The sequence below is a fragment of the Didymosphaeria variabile genome (assembly GCF_027946475.1).
Source record: "Didymosphaeria variabile strain IMI 356815 chromosome Unknown scaffold_2, whole genome shotgun sequence".
In the NCBI taxonomy this organism is placed as follows: domain Eukaryota; kingdom Fungi; phylum Ascomycota; class Dothideomycetes; order Pleosporales; family Didymosphaeriaceae; genus Didymosphaeria; species Didymosphaeria variabile.
In genome coordinates this window covers 4,477,293-4,503,042 of record NW_026611621.1, presented here as the reverse complement: position 1 = coordinate 4,503,042, position 25,750 = coordinate 4,477,293, and the positions used below count along the sequence as shown (strand labels likewise).

The window sequence follows — 25,750 nt, the reverse complement described above, 5'->3', positions numbered from 1 at the left end:
GGTGGTTTCTTCGACTGGGTCAAATTACGTTTTCAAATTATCTTTTCTCTTGTGTTATCTTTGCGTTTCTTAAATCTACACAGTTCGTCCCAGGTCGGTGGCTACAGATGTATCCTTGTGCCACTTCCCCTTCCAAACCCCCATCTGGCTTCCCTTGTTTTCATTAGCTCCTCTGCTATGCTTGGATTCACGAGGCTTAGTTCATGGCGAGTATTTGTGTTACACTATTTCATATTCATGTCCTGGCGTTATATGGTTTGACCGTTTCACTAGCTGTAGTCTCTCTTTCAATACAACAGTCGCTCTTTAACCCGCGTTTCCCTTTTGATGATGTCCTCTGTCAAATGCTAAATGCACACGATCTCTAGATATCTTTGTTGACATACGCTGCGCACCGAATCAATGCCCCAGCTTCTCGGCAAGAGTGTTGATATACGCGCATCTCTCAAACAGCTTCTCCTTTTCCAGTTGAGCTCTCTTGATCTGTAAAGTAGGCGAGTGCATCGCCGCGTATTCCGTTCCATCGTTCATGACCTGCTGCTCGAGCGTCTCTACTTCCTGGGCAACGGAAAGATCGGATTTCAAAGTAATTGGACCAGAGCCGTAAGGACCACCAATGACCTCAATGCTAATCTCCTGTGGCTCATCGCTCGGTTCAGAGTTCATCATATCTCCGAATGCAGGAACCCACTCTTCTTCTGGAGCACCTCCAGAGTTTGGATTGCCAATGTAAGCAAAATTGATAAATGCAGTGCTGAACTCCCGCGACAATTTCTTGTCCTTTTCTTCCACAGGTAGCTCCAGAAAATGCCCGTTGAAAATGTAATTCGAGTCAGAGCCGTGAATAGCACCAGCATAGGGCATTCCGCCCATTTTCAACAACGGCGTCAACATCGTCTGATTGAGATCGTAAAGCCTCACCCCGTTCCAGTCTTTCTTTTCGAGCCTCGTTTGACGTGTCATCTCGAAAGCAAGATCGATGGAGGAGCAGGTGAAGAAGAGATCGCGCATGATGCGTGCAACGCGGAAGAAGTGGACGGATACGGAGGGGTCGGTGTCTTCTTTCCGCGCTTCGTAATTGGCGACATCGACTTTGAAGTCGGCTGCGGGGTAGTGCGAGAACAACTCGGTGAAGTCTGAGGGCTCAAGGAGGGGAGCAAAGCGTGCGATGGGCGCAATCATGTCTTCTTCGACGGTGATCAGATGGGCTGGGCCGGCGTTCGTAGCGCCATCGTCTTGAGTCCAGCCGAAGACCATGGGAATACCTGATTTTTATAAGCTTGGGAGGTAGCTTGAGCGGGAAATGAGTCACCTTTGACAAACCTTCCCGCTTTGTAGAGAACCGACTGTCTGTCAGGGAAATAGTCACCATCCACCGATGGAATGAACGTGAACAGCCCAGCAGGCGGAAAGTTCTGCTTCGAATAGTCCACCGCCGTGCTGAGCAGATCTTCCATCAAAACATCCCTCAAACACTACAACACCTCCCTGTCATCCTCTCGCGCGCAGTCAAGCTTCTCAGCAACAGCCCTCGTGTGCGTCTCTGTAGCCTCACTACTCATATTGACCGCTGTCCCCGGCGGCCCCGACATAACCCACGCCTGCGTAAACGGCACGCCCTTCTCCCCGCCATAACTCACAAGCTGCAAGCTCGTCATCGTCCCCCCAGCACTCAATCCATACGCCGTGATCCTCTCGGGATCCCCCCCAAAAGCTTCAACATGGTCTTTAACCCACTGCATCGCCTCTCTCTGATCCCTCATCCCATTATTCAAGCTCCCATCCTCCTTAAGCGAGGGCAATCGCGCAAACCCAAAAATAGTAAGACGATATTCGAACGACACCCAAATAACAGGTTTTCCAATCTCCACACCTAACGTGAGTAACTTCTCCGGGTCGAAGTGCGGATCGTTTGCATTGCCTTTTACAACGCCTCCGCCAGCAACCCACACAACGACAGGGAGTTTATCCCCCTCTTTAGTCCCCGCCGGCCGGGTGATTCGAAGATTCAAGCAGTCTTCGCTGATGTCCGGCGTTTCTGAGAAGAAGGGCGGCACTGCGTCGCGCATCTGCGCGCATGCCGGTCCGGGAAGCGTGGCATCGATTTCACCGCTGTCAGGGATGTAGGGGGTTGGAGGCGCGAAGCGGCGCGATCCTGAAGTGTCGTGGCCGTACTTGATGTTTTGAAAATGCTCGATTGACGCGGCGGTCTTGCCGCGGTATGAAACTGTGGTTTCCCCGAACGCGACTTTGACAATGGGATCTGCATCTGCAGCGAAAGATGATGCTGCGAGTTCCAGAATGGCAACGACAGCTGTTAACGGTAGCATAGTGGAAGCGTATCGTCCACAAATGCCTCAAACCATGGCTGGGCCTTATAAACGTGGAGATCTGCAGGATTTCTCCTCACCGCCCCGGCGAACAAATGCCTGATAGAGTTCGAAAGTGGATGCTCAGGGTAATTCCTGGTAGGACAATATCTTACGAAGGATTCATCGTGGGTCTGGTAGGTACGACTCGAAACGGCTAGATCATTGCACTCCTCGGACCTTCGAAAAGACCGCTGCAACGCTAATTGCGCGACGCAGCGGTAACTTTTGGGGGTACGAAAGGCAGCTAATGTTGATGTTGTGTCAAGTCTATGACTTAGCGTTCTTCATTACATATAGTTCAGAGGCTACATGGGGATACGATGTCTTACCGTTCAAGTTCGGTTACGGTACCCGTTCGGATAATCAGAGCTGAAGGTTACGGCGTACTTATGCTTGAGTCATTGTCGGTGCTTTGCCAACAGTTCTTTACCCACTGTTCTTTTTCGATTCCATAATATGTATACTTTACTATATCGGTGCCTTGCAAACCTTGCAAAAGTTCTGCCTCCACCCTTCCACGGTACTGGCAATGATTCACATACTGTCAGCCATCCTGTATACTATAGGATGTTAATGATTTGCCTTATCACTTTGGTAAGCTAACTTTGATAGCTTGGTGCCCTATCCTAACGCCTACCGGGCCTAGAAATACAGATTTAACAGATTCTAGCCTAGGGGCAGCCTCCTATAGTATACGCCTAGTACCGTGGAAGGGTGGAGGCAAACTTTTGCAATGCACAATAAGTTTACCAAGTTAGTACGCCTTTTTTGATAGCTTAGTGCCCTACCTAAACGCCTACCACTACCAAGTTCTGCTGTTCAACGAAATCGAGCTAACTATAGAGTGAATATATCATAGAACCTAACGGATGAATAGAGATATCGACACAGAGTTATAAAAAGGTAGGGGAGGAACTTTTGCAATCGGCTAACTTTTTGATGTAGGCAAAAAGTCAAAGACGTTGTAATGTGAGTGCTGGGAAAGTTTTGGAGTGTATATGTATCCTTCACCCTAGAAATATCCTGTCCTACAGTCCTACTGTTGACTCGCCAACGAGAAGCACATTTTGATATCAACCATTTCACGGGAATTCCTGAGATATTTGGGAAATCTCGCGATTTATAATGGTGATCTTAGGTCTTGACCTGCTTCTTACTTTTCTCGTCTATGTATCTATGTGTGTCTATATTAACAAATTCCACGCTACGACTTCATTCCAAGGCATATGCACCCTCCTACTCCCTCTTCAACCCCACCTTCCCCGCCTTCCTCAACCCAACCACAGCAATCACAACACAAACCAGCATATACCCAAACATAGTCCAGAAACTCGCCCTGTAGCCCTTCAACACCTGCCCGGCGTTCTCTTCAAAAGCTTCTCCCTCCTTCCCAGCTTGGCCTCCGCCACTGCTGCTATCCATGACACCGAGTGCAACGACCTGGCATACACCGACACCCAGACTCATTCCGAACTGTGCGACTGTGTTGAAGACTGCACCGGCGAGCGCCTGCGTCTTCTCGGGGAAGCTATCCGAGACGATGATCAGGCCAACGGTGAAAAGCACATCTCCGCTGAAAGGCGCAAAGACCTGTGCCCAGAACTCCAGATACCAGTAACTCCAGTCTGGATTAACAAGCGCCATCATAAGCGGCGAACACGCGCAGATGACAGCTGAGCCGGAGACAAGCCAGCGAGCAGGAACGCGGTGCACGACCAACCCAACAGTGAGGTTGATGCACACGCCTGTCATGAGGTTGGGCAGCAGGTACAGCGATGTCGCTAGTATAGACGCGTTTTGCACCTCCTGGAAGTACAAGCTTGAGAAGATTTCGCCCGAGTTCATGACGCCGTAGGAGAGGGCGACCATGATGCAGGTTGAGGTGAAGGGGGTGTTTTTCCAGAGGCTGTTGGGGATGAGAGCGGGTCGCCCGGCGCGGGTTTGGAAGTGCATCCAGACTGGGAAGGCTAGGAGGAGGACGAGGCTGATGGCGAGGAGGGAGGCTGTTTGTGCGGATCGGATGGTGGATAGATCGGCGCTCAGGACGCTGATGGAGGTCAGTATTGTGGGACAATTTGAAGCTTTTGGAAGTACTCACGCAAGCACGTAAGCCAAGATAGCCAATCCTCCACTCGCAATGATACCTCCAACCCAATCGACATCTTTCCTCAACCGCTCCCAGGTAGATCGTCCCCCAGCAACAACCGCAGTATTGACCTTCGGCAATGCCCAGTACGCAGCCATAGCAGCAACAAGCGTCGCCCCACCACTCAAGTAAAACCCCGATCGCCATCCCGCTTTCTCAATCATAATCCCACTCAACACCAGCCCAACAGAGAATCCCAGCGGCTGACTCATCCCCAGACAGGCAAACCCCAAGTTCCGCGCCCTCCCCGCTGGCACCGCAGCCGTGATGATAGACACCGACGCAGGCAAGTGCATCGCCAGGGCAACGCCTTGAATCGCGCGGAAAACAACGAGCTGGATGCCCGTTTGAGACAGACCACACGCCAGCGTCATGGCACCTAGGAGGAAGACGCCGAGTAGTTCGACGCTCCGTGCGCCTACGATGTCTGCAACGCTCCCAGCGATAAGCAGGACGGCGCCAGAAGTCAGACCATACACGCTCTGCGGCCAGAGATACAGCGCGCGCTCGAGACTGATCGAGCGCGCGATAACGGGTAGTCCGACGGTGATGATTCCATTTGTGAAAGAGGCCCAGAAGCCGATGAGGGAAGGCACGAAGATAGTAAGGACTAGCCGTGGTGTAGACAGTTTGGACTTTGCAGACTGGGCAAGTGCGATGTTTTGCTCGTGGTTTGGAGGAGTGGAAGGGATGCTGAGACGGGTGCTTGATGAGGATGGGGACGAGGAAGGCGGGTTTCCTGGTGTGTCGAATGGGTGGGGGATGGGCTCTGGAGCTTTTGGGGCTACGCTGGAGAGGGCGATGGTTTCTGTTGCGCTCATCTTGGGCAACTTTTGGGTCGCTTTTGTGAGCTTCGGTGGATTTGGCAGCGACGGTTGGTTTGCTTTCTTTTCTTTTTTTTCCCCTCTTCTTTTGTGTCTACGAGTGTTGGCGATGGCTGGTTTATGGCGGATATGCTGAATCAATCGATCACCACTCTGGCCGAAGCAAAGCAAATCTCAATCCCCAAGTACTTCCTCTCGATAAACGTCTTACATCTTACATTAAATGCGAGCGGGCTAAAGATTTCGGTTCTTGAAAAATACTAACGGCTAGCTCTACGCCCTGCATGTCGAAAGGGCGGTCGCGCTCTGATTGGCCAATTTCGTAGCACGCTATGACGAGATTAAATCCTTCGCAACTGCTACTTCTAGGGACTTTGGAGAGATGGCCTTGAAGTGCTCTTGTCTGACGGCATAAGAACGATGCTTATTACCAGGGCACACCAAATTAATGTCGGTAGGTTTATGTATGTGCATGCAAGGCACTTCAAGGCACTACAGCACTTCTTTGTTCTTCCAAACCCTGCCAAGAACCGAGCCGACGAGTTACCGGCACGATTCCTCATAGGGAAATCTTCCCAAGAACACCAACCTCAGAATGTTCATCTCCGTATGTACGTTGCCTTCCCTTGAGACTTCAGCAACCGTCCGTAGGATTCACGCGTCGTCCAACCCCTCAAACAGATGCACGCCCCACCCCTTGCCCGGATTGTTGAACCTGATCGGCTCCTCTCCTATCGCATCAATATCCGCCAAGTCGTCTGTCCCAAGCTCGCACTTCGTCGCATCAAGGTTCTCCTCAATGTGGCTCTCATGCTTACTCTTCGGGATGACGCTAGTCCCGCGATTCATGCCCCACTTGAGCACGACCTGCGCAGGCGTACAATCCCGCTTCTCCGCGATGCTCTTGATAGTCTCGTGCTCCAGCAGCAGCGGAGCCTTAGATTGCGTAGTCACCTCGCGGCGCGACCGGTCACCGTACGTAGGGTTCATGTTTCCTAGCGGTGAGTACGCAGTAATGGCAATACCGTGGGCTTTGTGAGCGTAGATCCACTTCGCCTGGGGGAGGTACGGATGGAGTTCCATCTGGTGCACAGCGGGAAGGGGGGAGTCGCCCTTGATGCTATGCTTTACCAGCTCTTTTAGTTGCGCAGGAGAGAAGTTGGAGACGCCGATGCGGCGGACTCGACCGGAACTGAGAAGCTTGGCCATGGCTTGCCACGTCTCGACGTAGTCTTCGTGATACTTCTTGTCTTTTGGTCCTTTGCCGACGGGCCAGTGCATGAGGTAGAGGTCCAGGTAGGAGAGGTTGAGGTCTTTGAGGGTTTGGTTGAGACCGGCTTCCACGCGGTCGGGCGCATGGCTTTGTAAAGTTAGAGGATACTTTGAGATAGGTCTGTTGGGACTCACTGGTCGTTCCATAATTTGCTTGTTACCCATATATCCTCTCTGTTAAGGCCTGCTTGCTCTAATCCCTTGTGTATGCCTTTCCCGACAGCTTCCTCATTGCCATATGCTGCGGCGCAATCAATCTGCCTATAGCCCTTCTCAATTGCAAATGCAACAGCATTAGTGGTGTTGTCCGGATTCTCCTTCAGGTTCCATGTCCCGAAACCAATTGGTGGCTGATCAATTCCCAGCGGGTGCAAGACGATGGGTTGCTGCTTGTTGCGGCATTGTGCAACGCCAATTAGAGCGGCAAAGACTACGTGCAAATGCATGGTGAGTTCGTATTCCAGAAGCTCGTAGATGAAGACGCTGAGCCGGTATTGTTCGAAGTTCTGGTAGACTCACGCTCGCTGAGACAATCATGACGTTACCGCTTGGAGTACATGTGGGGCGGGGCACCCCGGGGCCGAGAGAGCAAGCGAGCATGGCTTTCGTGTAGATACCTACCTCAAATGATAGTCTTCTGTGGGTCGCCCACCTTAAATTACACGTGAGATTGACAGTGGAACTGCTGTTGAATTACTGATGGAACTACAATCAACACGCGACTGACTGCGCATGAACGGTCCAAAGATCGTGTCCTGCGATTTACTCATTAAACATGCGAGCTAATTAGGCCCGTTGGTCGCTAACGTGTTTTGTATGATTCGAAAGACATACATAATTTGCATCACGAACGCTACGTGACGGCCTCGAGGATATGATCCACGTCGATGACCGATTTGGTTGACCTGATAGGGAGACGATGCAGGCCCTCATTTGTCACATTGCTTTTACGTTGAACTTGGGGTCTTGGGATTCCAGAATTGCGTTTTGTCGGTGCTCCATGCTGGCAGTGCCACACTAGGCTACTTGTTTTCGGTGGTGTAGAGCGTGCTCATTAAACGCCGAACGCAAGCGCGAGCCATGGTGCAACGGTCTCCATGCTCTGGCAGTCTCTGCACGGATACTTGTCGTGCTCACCAGGCAACAAGTTGGAAGTCAATGCGTGGAAATTATTGCCTCCATCAAGGCTTCATGTACGTGCACCGCAACCCACGATTCGCAATGCTTTGGTGGTCTGACTTCGCTTCGGCATGTTCTCTTACAAAACATTGACTGGTTGAACTTGGAGGGAGGGTGAACGGGAAGTTGTTCCTGTCAGCTGCCCAACGAGGGGGAAAGAGAAGGCCAGGCCCCATGGTTGGGGTGGCAAGACGCACAGCTGGATGACAAGCTCGCACAAATAGTAAGGCGGCGTCCGTTCTTTCGTGTTCAGAGATATTGGTCTTGGAAGCCCCCGTAAACTGTCTAATTCGGTACTGATGAGTACATGCGCTACCTGCGATCGCGCGAGATGGTGAGGGAAGCAAGCTGCATGTCCGTTGCAGTTGCTAAGAGTCGCGACGGAGCGGCCATAAGAGCATGACCAGTTGGGTGTGGGGTGAATGGTGGAGAAATGGTATAACGGCGCGTTGCACTGCCGGGAGGCCACAAGCGCCACGTCCGAACACAGAAGGATGCTGTGAGATGGCGATGCGCCCGACACGCACAATGAAGCGGAGGATCGACGCCATGGTGTTGACACGAGCCCTGTTTGAGCGCGGGCCAGCACCGTTGCCCGCAGAGACGAGGGCGGCTCGCCGAGTCCTCGGGCAAGCTGGCTGAGTCGAGGGCGACTTGTGGCGGTGTGGGTAGTACTGCTGGCAGGCTTCTGGAGTGACGCGCAAATCGATAGTCGGGGTGACTCTGTGATGCGTGTCTTCTGCTGTGGCATGCCACATGTGCGTGACGGTCCAAGGTTCCCGGTTTCGATGCATGTGCAGTCAACAGTCAACAACGGCGGCGAGGAGGAAGGCGCGACGCTAGACGCGAGCCCCGCCATAACGGCCACCATGTGCGCCCGCGCCCTGCGTCTTCACCAGCCTTCTGTGCCACACCAGCCGTCTTCCTCGTTAATTTACCCGCCAGCTAGCAACTGGCCCAGGGGCTCTCGTTGTGGCTGCCATGTCCCGTTGCTGGCAGCTCTCTGGGCAAGATTCGCGTCGCAGGATTCTCCCTCATGCGCCCAACGACAGCTCGGGGACGCGTGATCGCCTTGTCGCCGACACGCCTCGACCGTCAGCAAATCGCGGCGTTGACACTGGCCCATTCGCAGCTGTTGTCCCACGAGACCAGACGGCACGCGTGTCGCTTGTGCCGTCCATAGACGGCTGGCTGCCACCGCAATTTCACTCGAAGGATGCACACTACCTCGATTGACCACCATGCACGGACGTCCCCAGCTTCCGCAATCCTTCACCGCGCTCCGTGGACCCGGGTCACTTTCGACATGGGTGACAGCTGCGTCCTCTTCAGCAGCACCCTGCCAGTCCAGCTGCTCGGACTCGAGGTGGGTCCTTTCCTGCCCTGATCATCCTGCATCTCACTTTAACTCCTCCTCTTCTCTAGCGACTGCGACCCTGGCTTTGTCGACAAACAATCTGGCCCTTCTGTACCCCTACAGCTTCTAGGGCGGCCGACCTCGTGACCGCTACTATCAGGATGCAACTGTAAACCTCGGTAACCGCAGCAATGGGGAACGACAGTGGCATGAGCAGGAATCACTTTGAATCATGGAACGCCGAAGCACTCGCTGTGGTTATCTGCTCCGCTTTGGCTCTCTACAACGCGCTGGAACTTGAGCTGCTTATCCTTACCACCTTCCATGCCTACCGTGGACTCTACTTCTGGTCGCTCGCCCTGGCCAGTTTCGGTGTCATTCCATACGTCTTGGGGTTCATGATCGAATACTTCGAGCTTAGCTACTTGTCTCTGGGCACCGCTATCGACACGTTCGGTTGGGCGTTGATGGTGACTGGCCAGTCAGTCGTCCTTTACAGTCGGCTGTGGCTCGTGTTCGGCAACGGTCACAAGCGTCTGTTACAGCTGATCAAATGGACCATCATCTTCAACGGGTGTACTTTCCATGGACTCACGGCTAGTACGTGCGAAGCTCCATCACAAACGATCTTGAACTAACGGGCGCATAGTCGTGGTTTATGGCTCCCGCTTTGGCAGCGCCACAAAAGCTTTTAGCGAAGCCTACAATGTTATCGAGCGCATTCAAATGTGCGTCTTCTTTCTACAGGAAGTCCTATTGTCCGGCATATACATCTGGAAAGCCCTCGACATCATCCAAACTTCTGATCGCAAGCGTTCCCACCACACCATGTGGCAGCTCTTCTCTATCAACGTCATCATCATCGCTCTCGACATTGCGCTCCTAGCTCTGGAATTTTCCGGCCTGCACGTCGCTCAGCAAACCATTAAGGGCTTGATATACTGCGTAAAGCTGAAGCTGGAGCTGGCGATCCTGAACAAGCTGGTAGACGTATCAACGGTCCACGCCCGAGCAAATGCCTTGACTCTCGGCAACACAAACGATTTCCTGGATCCTACGAAAACGGTTTGGGACATAACTCGCTTTACTCCGGCATTTAGCTCGTCGATGCATACGTACCCAAAGTGGGTACAAGACCTGGAGAAATCAGGCCTGAGGGCGTCGTATTCCCCAACGGACAGCACCTGGGCGCAAGCACAGAAGCGCAATACCAGCCTATCGGCCGACGATAGCTACTTCTCCGCCGAGGTACAGCCATGCACAACGTTGCTCGACCCGCGACTAGAGGGCAGGGACAGAGGTTCTGCAACGGATCTTCTCTACGCTGATGCGGTACGCAAATTGACGAACCCTGGTTGAAGGCTCAATGCACGTCATTGCAACTACAGAATATCCCACTTTCCAAACATGCCACCCTTCTTCACACGAACATGAACCCGAACAGGAAGGACCCGGACAAAGAGCTGGAATGATCAGGCACAGTCAAGACAACGCGACTACCGCGAGACTGTCGACGCGCCTATGTGTACCTTTCACCGCAAGGATTCACTCCAACAACTTCCGAGAGGTCTTATTGTGGGAGGCAAGATTGCTGCCCTTGTCAATGTCTTCCTACAACTACACGCCTGCGTATATTGCACACGTGTATCTAGAAGGTCCAGACCTTAATGAGACATGCATTGGGAGCATCGCCATCCAAACCGGATCGGCACGGAATGCCTCTAACGACTGTATGAATTACGAAATCCAGAGTTACGATGGGAATACCAGGGACAGGGTGGATTACTTAGGTAGTATGACTGGGAATTAATGTGCCATATCCACGTGGCGCGTCCATCAACGGTTAATATGAATCTGAACATTCAAACTGCTTCATCATTTCAATCCTCTTTGCACTTACTCGCCTTCAATACCGCTTCGGAACGGAATGTAGCCGTTGTATGACACTTGAGCTTGACCTGTCGACACTTGAGTTTCGTGGCGAGGATTGAGGTATGCTTGGATGACATGCTTGACAGCTCGGACTGGATGGAATAGGTCACAGCTGTGAGGTCCTCATCTGGGACTTGGAGCATTGCTCGAGCGGTTCTTTCGGTACACTTACTACCGTGGCCCGGTGTTGAGATGCGTTATCTGCTTGTGGGCGCTTGTATGTCGCAAGCTGCCTTTACCGCAGGTTACTTGTGGATGGGTTGCGGAGCTCTGCTGGTCGATCTCACTTAGTTGGGTCTCTGTTCCCTTCTCTCACCTTGCTGCCGGACAGTGGGCTGCCCTTTAAGAAGCCCCGCATCCGGACGCTAATCTCTTCCAAACAACCACACTCTTCAATAGGTATCTTCTCTGCCATTCTCTCGTCACACGATCTCCCACTTTCGTGCCCAACCAGTTTCCACCGGCGCGACAAGCGCTTATTGGGTTCTCTGCCTAATCAAGTCTTGATATACGCTACCATTGGTTGCTCTCTTGTAAGCATGGCATGGATATTGGTGGATCACGACTGACAACAGCACAGGCGCACAATGACCAGCCCACCGTCAATTCCAACTTTCGAAGAATGGAGGGAGAAGCACAAGGAAACACCGCAAAGCACGAGGCGCTCAAAACGAAGCCATGGCAATGTCTACAACCCCTTCTCTGAGCCTCTGCCTGGCCACAAGTTCTTTCGGTTGGATCGCAAAGCCATTGACAAGGGGTTTAACAAGATCTCAGCAGCAGTACTCGAGACTCTTTCAGGAGCAAGGCCACAAGACAAGCAACTCGCAGCCGTACAATCACTCGCTCGTCGTCTGCAAACCGTCATTGTCCCGGAGACATTAGATGTCGCCGTCGTGGGAGAGCAAGGTACGGGAAAGAGCCTTGCTATCAATGCCTTGCAGCACAGGCCGAGGTTGTCGACGACATCTGCCAGCGGCGGCGCATGTACGGCTTCGGCTATCAGATTCTGTTACAAGCCAGATGCTCCCGAATTTGCCGACAGCTTTGATGCGAAGATCAAGTTCATGAGTGACGAAGAGTTGACCGAGAGTATCCAAGAGCACATCGATCGCTATTACCATTTCCACTTCTCCGGCAATGTGGATGAAGAAACGTATTTCGAAGATCAGCGTGTAGCTAAAGATGCTGGAGCCTTTTTCAACGTGCTGCACAATGCGAAGTATGATCGTGAAGCCGCATCCCAGCTGAATACTCTTCTCACGGCCGACAACATCAAGGGCCAAAACCTTCTGAATGCCACAATGGCGATGGCCCATAGACGCATCGACGAAACGAGTTCGCATTGGTCAACGACCGAGGAGCGAACGATAGTGTTCAAGGACCAGACGATCAAGATCTTGATGGAAGAGGTGGAAAAGTACATGGCCCGGTGCCCTTCTATGCCGTCATTATGGCCTATTGTGCAAAGCCTGGATATTCTTCTCTGGTCTCTTCTGGCAAAGCACGGTGTCAATCTTCGCGACCTGCCTGGTAATGTCCCCAGTCTCTCGGTGCGACGATTCGCTAACACATATAGGCTTGAACGATGAGAACCAAATACGCACAGCAGCTACAAATACGTTTCGACGTAAGGCTGGTTACGAAATGATTTTCGCTAGGGCAGACCGGGTAACTACCGATGCCAATGTACACAGGTACATCAGACAGTCTATCAAGGCTCATGGGGCAAAAGCGACGATCCTGATTCTGACGAAGAAAGATGTAAGAATTCATCCTTTGTCGCCTCGCATGAAACTCATTGATTTTAGGAATACCTCTTGGACACCAATTCAGTGGAAAATGTCATAACAACACACATGGCCGAACCATTCGTTACCATTCGAAACCACCTAGATTCGAATGCAAACACGATGGCGGGATTACCGGAGGACGATGAAGCTGCCGACGCAGAGTACGATGATCGCCAGGCTTACCAGGCTCATCTAGAAAACATCGCAAAGCTCGCGTTCATCGAACATCGTGCTGCAGACGTAGCGGAGGAGATGAAAGCAAAGTTCAAAGATGTGGATCCAAACCCTATCTCAGTCTTCTCTATCTCCGCTTCCATGTACATTGAGTGGATGAAACAGGGTCGCTTGAAACAGCCCCTGATGTCCCCCAAAGAGACAGGTGTACCTGGCGTTCGACAATACCTGCTACAGCTCTGTGCTGAACCGAATCTCAAAATCTACAAAGACCATGCCTTCGACAAGATGGACGATCTTCTAAACAAGTGTCGGGGTATTGCCGACGTAGAAAAGAAAGACGAAGGCTATGCTCTATTGCGCGCTCGCTTCGCCGAGGTAGTTGCCGATATTCGCGAGCGATTCGCGCGCATGTTCAACGAGTTCATCGAATACATCATCGAAAGGGTTTTTGATGATGAAGGCGAGAAGCAAGCGCGCATGAAAGAGCTTCTGCGAATTGTGGATGGGTGGGGATACGGCTCGCAGTGGAACACTTACCGAGCTTGTCTGATGCGAAAGGGCATTGGCTGGTCTGGAGCTGCGAAGTATAAGAATACCGAGAATCCGACCGGTAGGTACAACTGGAACGAAGACCAGGGCAACGTGATCCTTGAAGACATGAATGATTGGAAGGACCGAATGGACGGCGCAGTTGAGACGCTTGCACAAGATCTCGACGAGACTATTGATTCAGTTTGCCAAGACATTCAGAAGTGCATCGAGACATCATCTCTCCCTCCGAAACTCCGCGACGACGCCATCAAACAGTGGGAGGGGTGCCAGAAGAAGGTCTGGAATGTCGAATTGTATGAGAATTTCTATGACGCGGTGAAAGCCACCCACCAGTACGCCACCACTGAGACGGACGTCCGCTGTATGAACGCAAAACTCAACGTGGAATACTACAAGCGCGTCTACGACATCGATACCTGGTCCCAGGGCAAGTTTCCGCATCGGTTCGCCGCGCAGAAGATCAAGATGCACGACCTAATGAGCAACCCTGACGAGCACGGCCGAACCCTCATCGACAGAATCGAGCACGCCGTCACACGGCAGTCGAAGAAGGACCTCAGAGGCGCCTTCGACGAATTCCTCGTTGAAGTCATGAAGAATATTGAGGCCTTCGACGAGCACATCAGTGACCGCGCACCCCTGGACTACAAACTGACAGATGCGGACCGCCAGCTACGCGAAGATATATTGAAGCGTATTCCGGAGCTGGAGACTATGGTTGAGGTTGTTCGCGCCAAGTTCAGCGACGAAGCGCTGCTCACAGAGCAGGTTGAGCTATCTACGAACCATAGTAAGGAGGGCGAGCCAGCGCAGAAGAAGATGAAAGTTGAGGCGGATGACTAGAGCTGTCTTGGCGATGTAGCAGACATTGCTCTATTCCTTACTGCTTTCTCTTCGGCGTTAAGGGCGTTTTGCAAGGATCATATGGATGGCAGATTTGGGAATTCAAGCCTGTCTCCGGGGCTTGGATTGTGGGATTTGCATATGGAAATATCTAGGGGGTATCGTGTGGTGCGGTAATTATCCTGGAGGCTATACATCCAGTAATCATCTAGTCCACGCTGCAGTGGGCGACAAACGAAATCATGTTATGCTACCATTACAATCATCCAATACCATCTCAATCGTAGAAAACAAACACCGATAGTACATCTTTCCCCTGTGAGAGTGAAAAACAACGGTAAATTTCGGCGCACTGTTGAAGGTAGGTGCTTCCGGACGCATGGCAGAAGCGCGCTAGCCTGTACAGGTAGCACTTCCCACCTGAGCACCCCGTCACCCCTACACTCTACTTCGTATTTTCCAATTGCTCATACATTTTGCTACGTCAAACAATCATTTGACGACGCTTCTTCTGTCTTGTTTGCGCCCTCCTTTCCACCGCCAAACTCTTTGTTGAGGCTGCAGTCACAGCTAACGATCTCAAAGGCATCTTCAGAGACACCATTCACAATGCACGATCGTCCCAATCTTCAGTCCGCAAGGATGCTACGAAAGCACCGCTTCACGTTGTCTTGGTCGTACGGTGGGCGCAACGCATCGCTGCTGCGAGAATCCGGTGTCTCACTCTTAGCAATGCTTGTCTTGCCGCCTTTACCTGCTGGTAGCCGTTTGCTTGTCTGAGACAAATAATCGCCTTCACACTCATCTTACCGTCTGCTCTCTTCGCTCTCCGGACCTCCTTCACTCTGGTTTTGTTGATCGCCCGGCCGTCGCTTAGCGTTCTCTCACTCGAGTCTCGATACTTCGAAAGCTCGACTCCAGCGCTGCTCTCTACTCTTTACTTCTACCATGCCTCTTATCCTTCTGTTCTGTAAGATCCAGTCTCATTGCAAAGTTTAGTATACTTGATCTGCTCTACTCTACCAATCTTTCTCCTGCGTGCAAGACTACGCCGTAGGGGCTGTTCACGTGCGTACCCGATCGTTCTTGGTAATGAATCTACTAACATGCTATAGCATGCACTCTGACTTCATTGACGAGATCCTCTCCCGTGAGGAATGGGAAAAGCGTACAAAGAGGAGTCAACCATCCTCGTCGCAAATCCTGCGAAAGAAATCACGGAGCGTCCTCGAACCCAAATTTAAACACAAACCACAAGACGAGAAGAGGCCGGATCACGTCTTCTTCACGTTAGACACCGCTAACATGGACACTAAAATGAACCATATGGTGTTCAAGGTGCTTACACTTCTCAGTGGCCAAGCATACGAAAACATCGAGGAGATCGGCGCTTTCATGCAGAAACTTCAGCTAAATCCAGGACCAGAGACACCTGAGTGGCACTATGCCTTGATAGGGAAGCACGGCGAAGGCAAGAGTACTTTGACCAACTGTTTGCTCGGTCGTCACAAACTCGCAGGTGTATCCAAGGGTACTAAGTCGTGCACGCAATTCGCGACAGAGTTCAGATACAAGGCCGGTGCAAATGACGATACGGATAAGAGCGATGTGACGATCTCTTTCTTCGACGAACTCCAACTCAGAGCGCATCTTGAGGAGAACATCATGCGGTATGGGCGCTTCCATCACCCAACGAGTGAAGAGGAGGAAAGCGACGAAGATAGCCTCGACCCTGCTCTTACGAGAACGCTCACCAAGTATGATGAGTATCTCAGCAAAGAAGCATACGATGTCCTTCGCATCATTGTCAAAGGAGACGAGCAAGCTGAGGAGAAACTCGACAGGCATTTAAACCATCCCGAAAATTTCACGAATGGCAGCCTAATCGAATTCTATCATCGCAAACAACGGGAGCGTCTCCAAGCATTGGGCGTAGATGGCAACAATACTATTGTGTATCTCAACGTCCCAGACAAGCTCGACCTAGAGCATGAGCAGGGCGAGAGAGACATCACAGCAGTACGAAAGGTAGCTGAATCTTTGGCACCGTTTGTGAGGTCAGTAAAAGTGGCGACAGGGGGGATGCTTTTGAGATACGGTCTTGTTCTTGTGGACATTCCAGGTAAGTCACGCATTACAAAAATTGTTTTTCACCAATGCTTACAAGGAAAGGATATGGCGACCTTAACCAAGCGCGGATCGCAAGCGCGAATGTGCATCGTCGAAGCGCGCACGGCGAAATCATCATAGGAGCGGCATCACGCATTGAAGACAGCGAAGACCTGGATGGACAGATCACTCGTTCCCGCAAAGCACACGGAGATCGAAACACGATCCTTGTCATGAATCAGATCGATGTAGGGCATACCTCTTCCTCTTCCGTATATTTCTGTCTGACTGTTACTTTTTATAGAAAGCCTACGATGCACCGGATTATGATGCGGTTCGTAGCGAGATCGAAGAAAACAAAGAGAGCCCTTTTCCAGAACTGCACATAGCTTTGGAAGCCACTGAAGATGATTCCGATGCAGAGGAAGCCTACGACGACCATATCGCTAGTGTTGCGCAATGTGCAATGGTACGACAATTCGCCGAACCGTGTGAAGATGCGCTCAAGCAACGTCACGGCGGACGCATAAGCGTATACTCTGTAGTGGCATCAGCCGCTCACGATTGGTTGGACCCTTATCGAGCTGAAGATCCGACCTGGGGACCCTACATGTCTGGTGTTCCACACCTGAGGCGAGGCTTACTTTGTCTTACTGCGGAGCAAAAGCTGCAGATTTACCACAAACATTACTTCCAGATTTTGCCTGGCTTCGTGGACGATGCCCAACGCATCCTCACAAAGACGGTTGGACAGAAAGAGATATTAGCAACGACCCGACGCTGCCTCGAACAGTGCTTCCGAAATGCCATACGAGGTTCACGTGCAGCGAAGGATGTCAACAGCATATCCATCGTCCTACCCATCTACACAGGCTCCGAGAAGAACACCGTTACCAAACGTATTAAGGCCCTTATCCAGGTATGGAGTGCTCCGACTGTCGTTCAATTCAACACGTTCATGCACACTCTAGTTTGCAGAGGCATTCCTACTAGCTATGCTTCAGCAGCATACAGAGGCCGTGATATCAACTGGAACCGTGACCTTCTTGATACCATGGAAACTCCAGCCGACAATAGCCATGCATATACGTCACTAGAGGCTTACCTGTCGGACTGGAAGGTTACGATAAAGCATAAGTCTACGGAAATCTCCAACTCGATAACTGGTCCCATCACTGATTTATGGGCATCGATTGAGGACGTTATCACCGCATCGTCCGCTCCTCTGGCTCTCAAAGGGCGAATGCGCGGTGCGTGGAGGAAGGTAAAACATGTCATTCGTGACATGGTCAATCGATTTCCCGAACAAATCACAGCAGCCATCGACAAAGTCTACCAAGAAGTCACTACAGAAGAGGACATAGGCTGCATGATCGCAATTATGAACATACAGACCTACAAGGATGCCGCGTACCAGCGTCGTGGCAAGAAGGTGTACACTCGCCAACGCCGATCATTGATCAGGAGTCTCTGCGACCCCGACTCCAATGGCAGGATGTTCGTGGATAGGTACGAGAACGCCGCTATGAATAAGATGACTGAGCGCATCGCTCAAGTTTCTGAGGAGTTTATCGCCGCGGTGGACACAAAGCTCAAGGAGTTCGTCCGCATTACCAAGCAGTTCATGGAGACGGATGTATACAACACCTCCCAGCACGTCGCGGCTCGGAAAGTCTTGCGGCGCTGGCTCCCTGAGTTCCAGGATCTGCTGTTGGATTGTCAGCGTCGATTCCCTGGCCAACAAGACCAGCAGGATGTTCAGTTCATGGGCTCGATCAAGCGGGCGCGATCCTCTGAGTGCGAGGAGTCTGCGATAAAGAAGATCAAGGTGGAGGACGAGTACGAGGACGAGAATAGCATCATCTCCGAGGGAAAGACCGACAAGGGCACGACAGGCGATAGCACGACTGACGGAAGGAAGACTGCACCGTCATGTGGCAAGAGCGTTCTCAACAAGGGTATAGACTGGTCGAGGGGAGCGAAGACGAACAAGTTGATGCCGAAGACGAACAAGTTGATGCCGAAGACGAACAAGTTGATGCCGAAGCCGAACAAGTTGATGCCGAAGCCGAAGCCGAAGAGAGCGAGCATGATAGTGACGAATCACTGAGCAACCTCGACCTAATGATTTCGACGACGATAATGAGTAGTTATGCTCCCGTATGCTTTCACCGTCTTCGCTTCGGTCGACTCGCTCAAGCTCGGGCAGGTCTAACGATCTGCGAATATCACTTTTAAGGCTTTACTTTTGCTCTGCGAGGTGTCCATGGCAAGCTCGAAGTTCATAATGGTTTCAAATGGTGCCGGGGATCAATGGGTCACATCTACTTGATGTTGTCCTTTTTGGCGATCTTACACAAGTTCCATAGCCGCCGTGCCTACGATTGCGACCTAGAGATTGCATCCCCATACATGCCATATGTAGCAGGCGTACATATACATGGGTTTTACTCTGTTTACTACAACACCACTGCTCTGCCCCAATGATAACGTCTCTGTTTACTATTAACATGCCTTCTCGCAGCCAGAAATCGGCTATTGGAGACATACGTAACCACTTCATCTCACTTTCTAAATCCCCCCTGCTGCCATACTGTTATGCGTCCGTGTCCGAACTTCTCTTATCCCACCATCTTAACGACGCTCTCCAATTGCATATCACATTACCCACGAGTGACTATTCACGTATATTTCATTAAAACGCAGTGCATGAAGCACAAGCAGATCAACTCCCTCACAGCAGGAACACAGTCTTCAAGAGTTGCGAACAGAACCTCATTCTTCAAACCAACACCTCGCCAGATATACATGGCTCTCAGTGTATGCGCTATAAGCAGCTGCCCGGGATATCAAACCCCTACCAACCATGTACCAAACGCCAATCGTGCTCACAGCCATTCAAACTGCTGCAGTCTCTCCACGCTTTTCTTCCCACCCAGCGTCATGTACGTCCTACTCGCACCCGGGACACTCACTCTCGCCCTCGTATTACGCTGAGGATCGGCAGCCACACTGGCATTGGCAGCGTCCTTGCCGTACGACGGACTTCTAGGAATCGCAACGCGCAACATACCGCCGCGCTTTCGGCCTGGTCCTGAAACTACGTCTAGATGTTTGCTCTCCGCTGCAGACTCTGCACCTTTACTTCCAACGCGTGACACTCGTCCTCCCTGCGGTGTAACTCCTTCTGCAGGCCCTCCTTCTCGGACCGCAGCACCGCCAGCTTCCCGCCCATACGCTCGCGGTAGCTCGCGTGTTCTTCGTGGATCGCCTCGACGCGGTGCCACGCTACGTGCCCCGCGGTCGTTGAAGGTGCGCCAGAAGGGGCCGACGGCGCTGACGCTGCCTTCGCCGCACGCAGCTCTGCGATCTCCGCGTCTTTGACTTTGAGCTTAGACGCCATGGAAGAGATTTCGTCCTTCCACGCTTCATGTGCGGTCATGCGGTTTAGATCGTCGATGTTCGCGCCCCCTTTGAGCGTCTCGATTTGCGCGCGGAGATCAGAGTTTCGCTTCTCCATCTCCAGCGCGCGCTGTTCGAGGGCCGCGGCTTTAGCAGCGGCAAAAAGGTCGGTAGTATCTCTGCGCTCGAGGAACATGCTGGGGGGTCTGCCTCCGCGATTGGGGCTCGCGCGACCGCTTGCGGGGGGGCCTTGGGAGCGCAGGCGGTCTACTTGCTTGGTTGCTTCTGCGAGCTTGAGACGGACGGCTTGCACGTTGGCGAGGTCTTCGTCGCGGAGGGCGGTCATGGCTTCGAGCGAGCGGCGGGTTTTGGCGAGGACGCCGCGGATCTTGATGTTGTTTTCCACGTCTTCGTCGCGGAGGGCCCAGATGGCTTCGTGGCGCTTTTGCCAGGTCTTCTTTTCTGCTTCGAGGGTCTCCAGACGGGCCTTCATGGTGGCGTAGTCTGCAGGGGTGACGGACGCAATGGGATTGTTCGACTCGATCTGGGAGACCTTGTCCATGAGCGCCGCGAGCTGCGATTCGAGAGGACCCATTGCACGTCTTGAAGCTGGTGCAGCCGAAGGTCTCTCGATGATGTTCTTCAACGGTGAGAGCGGCGCCGGTTCGATGCCCGTGTAGTACGGAATGTTTTTATCTGTTGCGCTGGAAGACTCCTCGATGATCTTCAACTTTCGTGTGTAAGGTTTGGGCTCGACACCAGTGTAGTATGGTATTGATCGATCTCCCGCACCAAACATTTTGTTTGTGGGCGTCTTCTCCGGAAACTCAAAGTCATGCTCGTCACCGTTCAGGGTGCTTGTAGTGCTTGCCCTCGAGCGAGCGTCATCGTCGAACTCCATCCTCATGATGTCAGACTTGTGTAGTGTTGGTGATGGTTTCAGTGGTGTGACCACTGGCGAGGTCCCGATAGCGGTTGCGAACTTCTGGCTCAGTCTGCTCACTGCTGATCCTGATTCCTGTCTCTTAGTCTGCCACATAGCCGGCATGGGTGCGTTGAAATCCTCCTCGTTGAGAGTGTCGCTCGACTGGTCGCTCTCGTATCCGCTGCGGGATTGTTGGCGGCTAAGCTGGTAATGAGGGCTAACTACAGACGACGGTCTGCTGTGGGCGGAGTGCACCGATGCAATGCTGTGTACGGAACCGGTGCGTTGAGGGCGAGCAGGAGCGCGGTTTGCTGTCCACATTTCCTTAGCCTGAGGCAGGTAGGTCGAAGAAGAATGAAGTGTTGTTGGTCCAAGTCCAAGTCTAACTCTTGCAAGTACTTCTCCACAAGAACCTAATCGTTACTGCGAATCGTAGTGCGTACCAAGATCTCGTCGAGAAAAATGTGGGCTCAATGCGATGGAGTGCAATCAATGCACTTCAGCCTCAATTCGCTGGAAAGGGAAGAATACAAATTACAAAACAGATATCGGGCCGCAAAAGGCGCACTGTAAACAGGCGAGTGGAAAATAGTTTTGGTATCCTGAGGTTCCGACATCTCAAGCGAGCGCAGCATGAGCTTTTGATGCCGGTGATCTGAGGACCTGAGATTGTGCGGAGGCACGCTGAAACCGTTTTGAGGCATCAGGGGCCCCCTGCACGGCTCTCCGACGCTGGCAGGAGGCGACAGCGGTTACACCGGTAGTTGACGAGATGGTAGTGGAGACTTATCGGTGAACAGGTGTTGTTGTGCTCTGGTGTTGTCGTTGTCAACTTTTTTGCAATTGTAGAATCCGTGGTGGTCGTTCCGATGCAGTGCCAAAGGACGAAACGCACTCTACAAAATCCTCACCATCCATCTCCAACATGTACCCACGTCTACTTTGCATCGAATATTCCAAATCGCATAGATGAATGCCGCTCATCACCACGTTCCTATCTGCATCTTCGAAATTGGAGGCCTCACGGCGTGAAGTTGCAAAGACTTGCACAAACAAACCTGAAACCCGTTGCGCCTCATACACGCTCTTCCCACGAGTCAAGCGGACTTCTCGAACTGTGGCACCGCATCCAAGGCATTTCATGCTTCAGCGGGTCTTCCCGAGTACGCGTTGCAGTGTCATATTGCCGGTGAGCCGCTTCGATAGGCTGGCTAGGTGCCGAACTATCCTTTTCGATTGCATCGCGCCGGGGAACGGGGTGCAGGATAAAGAACGTCGTCTTGGCACGTCCGCGCGAAGCTGAGATAGAAGTTTTCGTTAACTCAACATTGTTGTTGATGGGTGATCCAAGTCCCGGTGTTCTTCAAATGACGGATTTTCGAGGCTTCCATAATTCTGTTGTGCAGTCGCGAAGCGTACCGTGGTCCGTGCCCGTGATGGACCATCCAGATAAGCCTGTAATAGTCCGCAGCTCTGAGGTCTTCTCTTGAAGAATCGTACAATGAAAGAGGAGCGAGAAAGAGGAATGAGAAGAAGACCGAGGGAACACGACTTTTAAAGGTTGCGCCTTCCTCGTCTCAAGATTCACTCACGCCACCCAACGGAGTCTGAAGCAGGAACGCTCCACTGTACACGGAAAGAACCTTGAATCTTGAATTCTTGGGAAGCCACTTATTAGGCGTCTCGATCAAATGAACGAGTGCATTAAGGTATCAACAACGGTCATAAACATGGTATATCGCGAGTACACTTTTCATCACATCGTCACCTCATCCTCACACTGTTCCCCTCTCTACTGGCATCCAATGACCTCACCAGCAGGCGTCGCAATGCAAGATCCATACTTGTCACCAGCGATGCCAGCAACCTGGAACACAGCATTGATCACACCGCCGATACCCTCGCCAGCGATGAGACCAGCCGCAACAGCGTATCCGTAGACATCAAAGTGCTCTGGGTTCTTGTGCTGCCAGTATGCCGCAACAGCCGAACCGATCGTCATCGCAGTTCCGTACTGCGTCTGCGCAAGGACGAAAGCGAGTCCGATGCACATCATATTGGGGTGGTACTTGCGCATCCACTCAAGACGGCCGACCCAGACGTAGTGGCGGACCATGACCATGGCGGAACCGAAGATCGCGAAGGCGATGGCAAAGTATCCGGAGGACGGCGGGATGGGGAATGTAGGGTCGGTTACAGCGACGGCAGTTGCACGCCAGGCAGACACGGAGGGGATGCCGAAGGAGCAAGTCTCTGCATCAATGTCGATGATGCAAGGGTAGGCCGTTGCGAAGAGCTGGAACATGGCAGGGGCGAGGAACATAGCGACGATGGTGCCGAGACCCTGAGCGAGCCATTGGTAGATCGGAGGCGTGCGAAGAAGGAAACCAGTTCGGAAGTCACAGACAAGATCCGTAGCTTGAGAAGCACTATATAGTTGTTAGATGGTGTCGGTGAAACAAGTTGGAATAGCGTGAACTTACCCCATGTTGCACATGGCACCGCCGAAGAGGTTGAGCCTCTGGGCCCTGGTAATATCCCAGTGCTCACCCTTCGTGGCACCACCGAGAATGATCTGCGAAGCCTTTGACGCAGCAGTAAGAGGCGTAATGTCCGTAACACCAGTGCACTGCACAGCGACGAAGGAGAAGAAAAATGCGAGGACGACGGACAAAATCGACATGCCGACAGGCATATCGTGCTGAACACCAAGAACAATGCAGATACAGATGATGCTGAGGAGCAGACCAGGAGCCCACATCCACATCTTCACCTGCTCGTGCGGCGCGGCAGAGTCTTCAACGAGGTCTTCGTCGGCCTGGGAACCCGCGTTCTTCGCCCAAGTCAGGTCGCGGCCGGCCTTCCGGCCCAATGCGTAAAGACCAGCGGCAATGCCACGGTAGAGAGCCTTAAATCCGAAGTAGATAACCTTGTACTGGAGAATGAGCTCAGTGAAAGAGACTGCAATCATGACAAGGACACCGGGCCACAGAAGCCAGTAGCGAGGAGATGGCCAGTCCTTGTTGCAAGCAGCCAAGCTGAGGGATCCGAAATTGGTGTACCCGTCCCATTTGGTACCCTCTCCGAGGTTGGTGCCCCAGGCCATGTGGTTGTGCACGAGAGCCGGACCGATAATTCCCCAGGCAAGGACCGAGCCAGCCAAGAACGAGATGGAGACGTTCAGACCGACAAGCATACCGGAGCCAAGGAATGCAGGAGTCCACTCGAGGAACCAACCCCAAGACTCAACAGCGAGTGCATGAGAGTGATACTTCGACCAGATATGGAACCAGGTGAAGAAGTGCCAGTCCCAGAGAATACCAGGAGCGTACTGCGAGACGACTCGCAAGACAAGCGCGCCGGAAAAGGCTATGGACAATCCCTTCATCTTCATCTTCGCAATGGCTTCTCCAGTGACAGCCTGGTGCATGGACCGGATGGTCATGGCAGTTGCAGAAGGCGTCGGGAAGATCAAGCGGAGCTCACGCGCCACGTATACAATGAAGAACTTGCGTAGGGGCGTAGCGAAGAAGAAACCAAAGTAGCCAGAGACCGCCGCCAAAGCCACAATGGCCCAATAATCGTCTTTGGGGGTTGCACCAAGAAGCTTGAGCTGGTACATAGCCGGGAACGCGGAGACGAACACGTTCGAGAGACCACCAGAGGCCATGGCAGCGGTTTGGCAAATGTTGTTCTCACGAGGACCGAAATCACCACCTAGCATAGGCCAACTTTGGGGGATGACCTTAGAAAGGAACTTGATGATAGCGAAACCGGCGATAGCCTGCGCCTTTGTCAGTGTTTGATCGTTAAACAGCCAATCTCACGCAACTTACACCGAACAAGTTCGCAGTGAAGGTCCATCCAGTCTTCAACCCAAGGTAGACGTTGGAAGCGTTGACGAGAGCACCGCAGCACAGACCGACAAAGATAGCTCGTATAGTTAGGATATGCTTGCCCTCCGGAGGCAGATCGTCGAAAGGCTTAAATGGATCGATAGTGAAATCGTCATGGTGCTCATCGTCGAGCGACTTGATGCGCTCAACATCGAGATCCTTCTCATCGTCGCCAGTGAAGGCGTGAGCCGGCGTGTGGAAGGTGTTTGTCTTCTCCGTGTTCGCGGGCCTGTAGTCAATTAGCATCCGTTGGCAGTACAAGTGGAACTCGTATCTATGGTTACACAAGCTCCACGCGCCAGTAGCGAAGTCAGACTTACACCTTGGGGTTAACTTGACCCACAGGGTCGACGTTCACGTCGAGCACCTCAGGATTATTAGACATAGTGGGCTGGTGAACCGCTACAGCGATTGGAAACGGTGGCCGCCAAGGTCAGAGGATCTCGCGATAGCAAGACGCAAGCGGGAGGGGTGTGTATCCCAATATATGTATGTGGCAGCTGCAAACATCCATGCCGAGCCCATTGAGAGGACCAAGCCTCGCCACGCTTAGGTATATGCTACCCCATGTCTATCAGACGGCTTGGATACCTCTGGACCCTGTCTCTGTATCGTGGCCCCCGGCACCGCTATCTGAGCCTCGGCCAGTGGTGGATCACAGACGCATCGAAGCTCTCGTAGAACCATACTCCTGCCGCATGCAGTAAGGCTTGACCACCACCAAATTGTGGAGGGTTGGAAGAACTGGCACTGGCCGCCACCGAAATTGTCGCGGAGAAACGCCTTCGCGGGAGTGAACGCCCAATCTGGCAACGCAGGTGAAGATTCAAGGGTCCAGTCCAGTCCCCGGTTGGTACGCATTCCACCCATGCTCACATCAAGCTCAGGCCTGCGTGCCGGCGTCCCGAAGAACGTGGAAGGCCCTCCAGTGCATCAGCTCTGCTGAGCCCAAGTTCCTGGGAAATCGAGTG

The 25,750-nt window shown here is 52.4% G+C and overlaps 8 protein-coding genes across 8 annotated transcripts; 3 read left to right on the top strand and 5 right to left on the bottom strand.

Moving 5' to 3' along the window:
* Positions 1-399: 399 nt before the first annotated feature.
* N0V89_003205 (uncharacterized protein) lies at positions 400-2,330 on the bottom strand (the record flags this gene model as incomplete). The annotated part of the gene is made up of 3 exons (XM_056212007.1): positions 400-1,265; positions 1,313-1,475; positions 1,527-2,330. 3 exons carry the CDS (start codon positions 2,328-2,330, stop codon positions 400-402), a joined length of 1,833 nt encoding a protein of 610 aa, XP_056075480.1.
* A 1,278-nt stretch (positions 2,331-3,608) lies between these two features.
* On the bottom strand, positions 3,609-5,339 carry N0V89_003204 (uncharacterized protein; the record flags this gene model as incomplete). Its single annotated transcript, XM_056212006.1, has 2 exons — positions 3,609-4,419; positions 4,471-5,339. 2 exons carry the CDS (start codon positions 5,337-5,339, stop codon positions 3,609-3,611), a joined length of 1,680 nt encoding a protein of 559 aa, XP_056075479.1.
* Positions 5,340-5,996: 657 nt separating this feature from the next.
* On the bottom strand, positions 5,997-7,173 carry N0V89_003203 (uncharacterized protein; the record flags this gene model as incomplete). Its single annotated transcript, XM_056212005.1, has 3 exons — positions 5,997-6,702; positions 6,750-7,097; positions 7,160-7,173. 3 exons carry the CDS (start codon positions 7,171-7,173, stop codon positions 5,997-5,999), a joined length of 1,068 nt encoding a protein of 355 aa, XP_056075478.1.
* A 2,168-nt stretch (positions 7,174-9,341) lies between these two features.
* Positions 9,342-10,509, top strand: N0V89_003202 (uncharacterized protein; the record flags this gene model as incomplete). Its single annotated transcript, XM_056212004.1, has 2 exons — positions 9,342-9,750; positions 9,800-10,509. The coding sequence occupies 2 exons, from the start codon at positions 9,342-9,344 to the stop codon at positions 10,507-10,509; spliced, it is 1,119 nt and encodes a 372-aa protein (XP_056075477.1).
* A 1,160-nt stretch (positions 10,510-11,669) lies between these two features.
* On the top strand, positions 11,670-14,447 carry N0V89_003201 (uncharacterized protein; the record flags this gene model as incomplete). Its single annotated transcript, XM_056212003.1, has 3 exons — positions 11,670-12,615; positions 12,662-12,846; positions 12,894-14,447. The coding sequence occupies 3 exons, from the start codon at positions 11,670-11,672 to the stop codon at positions 14,445-14,447; spliced, it is 2,685 nt and encodes an 894-aa protein (XP_056075476.1).
* Positions 14,448-15,395: 948 nt separating this feature from the next.
* N0V89_003200 (uncharacterized protein) lies at positions 15,396-18,666 on the top strand (the record flags this gene model as incomplete). The annotated part of the gene is made up of 4 exons (XM_056212002.1): positions 15,396-15,427; positions 15,563-16,569; positions 16,620-16,804; positions 16,861-18,666. 4 exons carry the CDS (start codon positions 15,396-15,398, stop codon positions 18,664-18,666), a joined length of 3,030 nt encoding a protein of 1,009 aa, XP_056075475.1.
* A 996-nt stretch (positions 18,667-19,662) lies between these two features.
* On the bottom strand, positions 19,663-21,204 carry N0V89_003199 (uncharacterized protein; the record flags this gene model as incomplete). Its single annotated transcript, XM_056212001.1, has 1 exon — positions 19,663-21,204. The coding sequence occupies one exon, from the start codon at positions 21,202-21,204 to the stop codon at positions 19,663-19,665; it is 1,542 nt and encodes a 513-aa protein (XP_056075474.1).
* A 1,471-nt stretch (positions 21,205-22,675) lies between these two features.
* Positions 22,676-25,164, bottom strand: N0V89_003198 (uncharacterized protein; the record flags this gene model as incomplete). The annotated part of the gene is made up of 4 exons (XM_056212000.1): positions 22,676-23,312; positions 23,367-24,667; positions 24,720-25,008; positions 25,100-25,164. The coding sequence occupies 4 exons, from the start codon at positions 25,162-25,164 to the stop codon at positions 22,676-22,678; spliced, it is 2,292 nt and encodes a 763-aa protein (XP_056075473.1).
* Between the last annotated feature and the right edge of the window lie 586 nt (positions 25,165-25,750).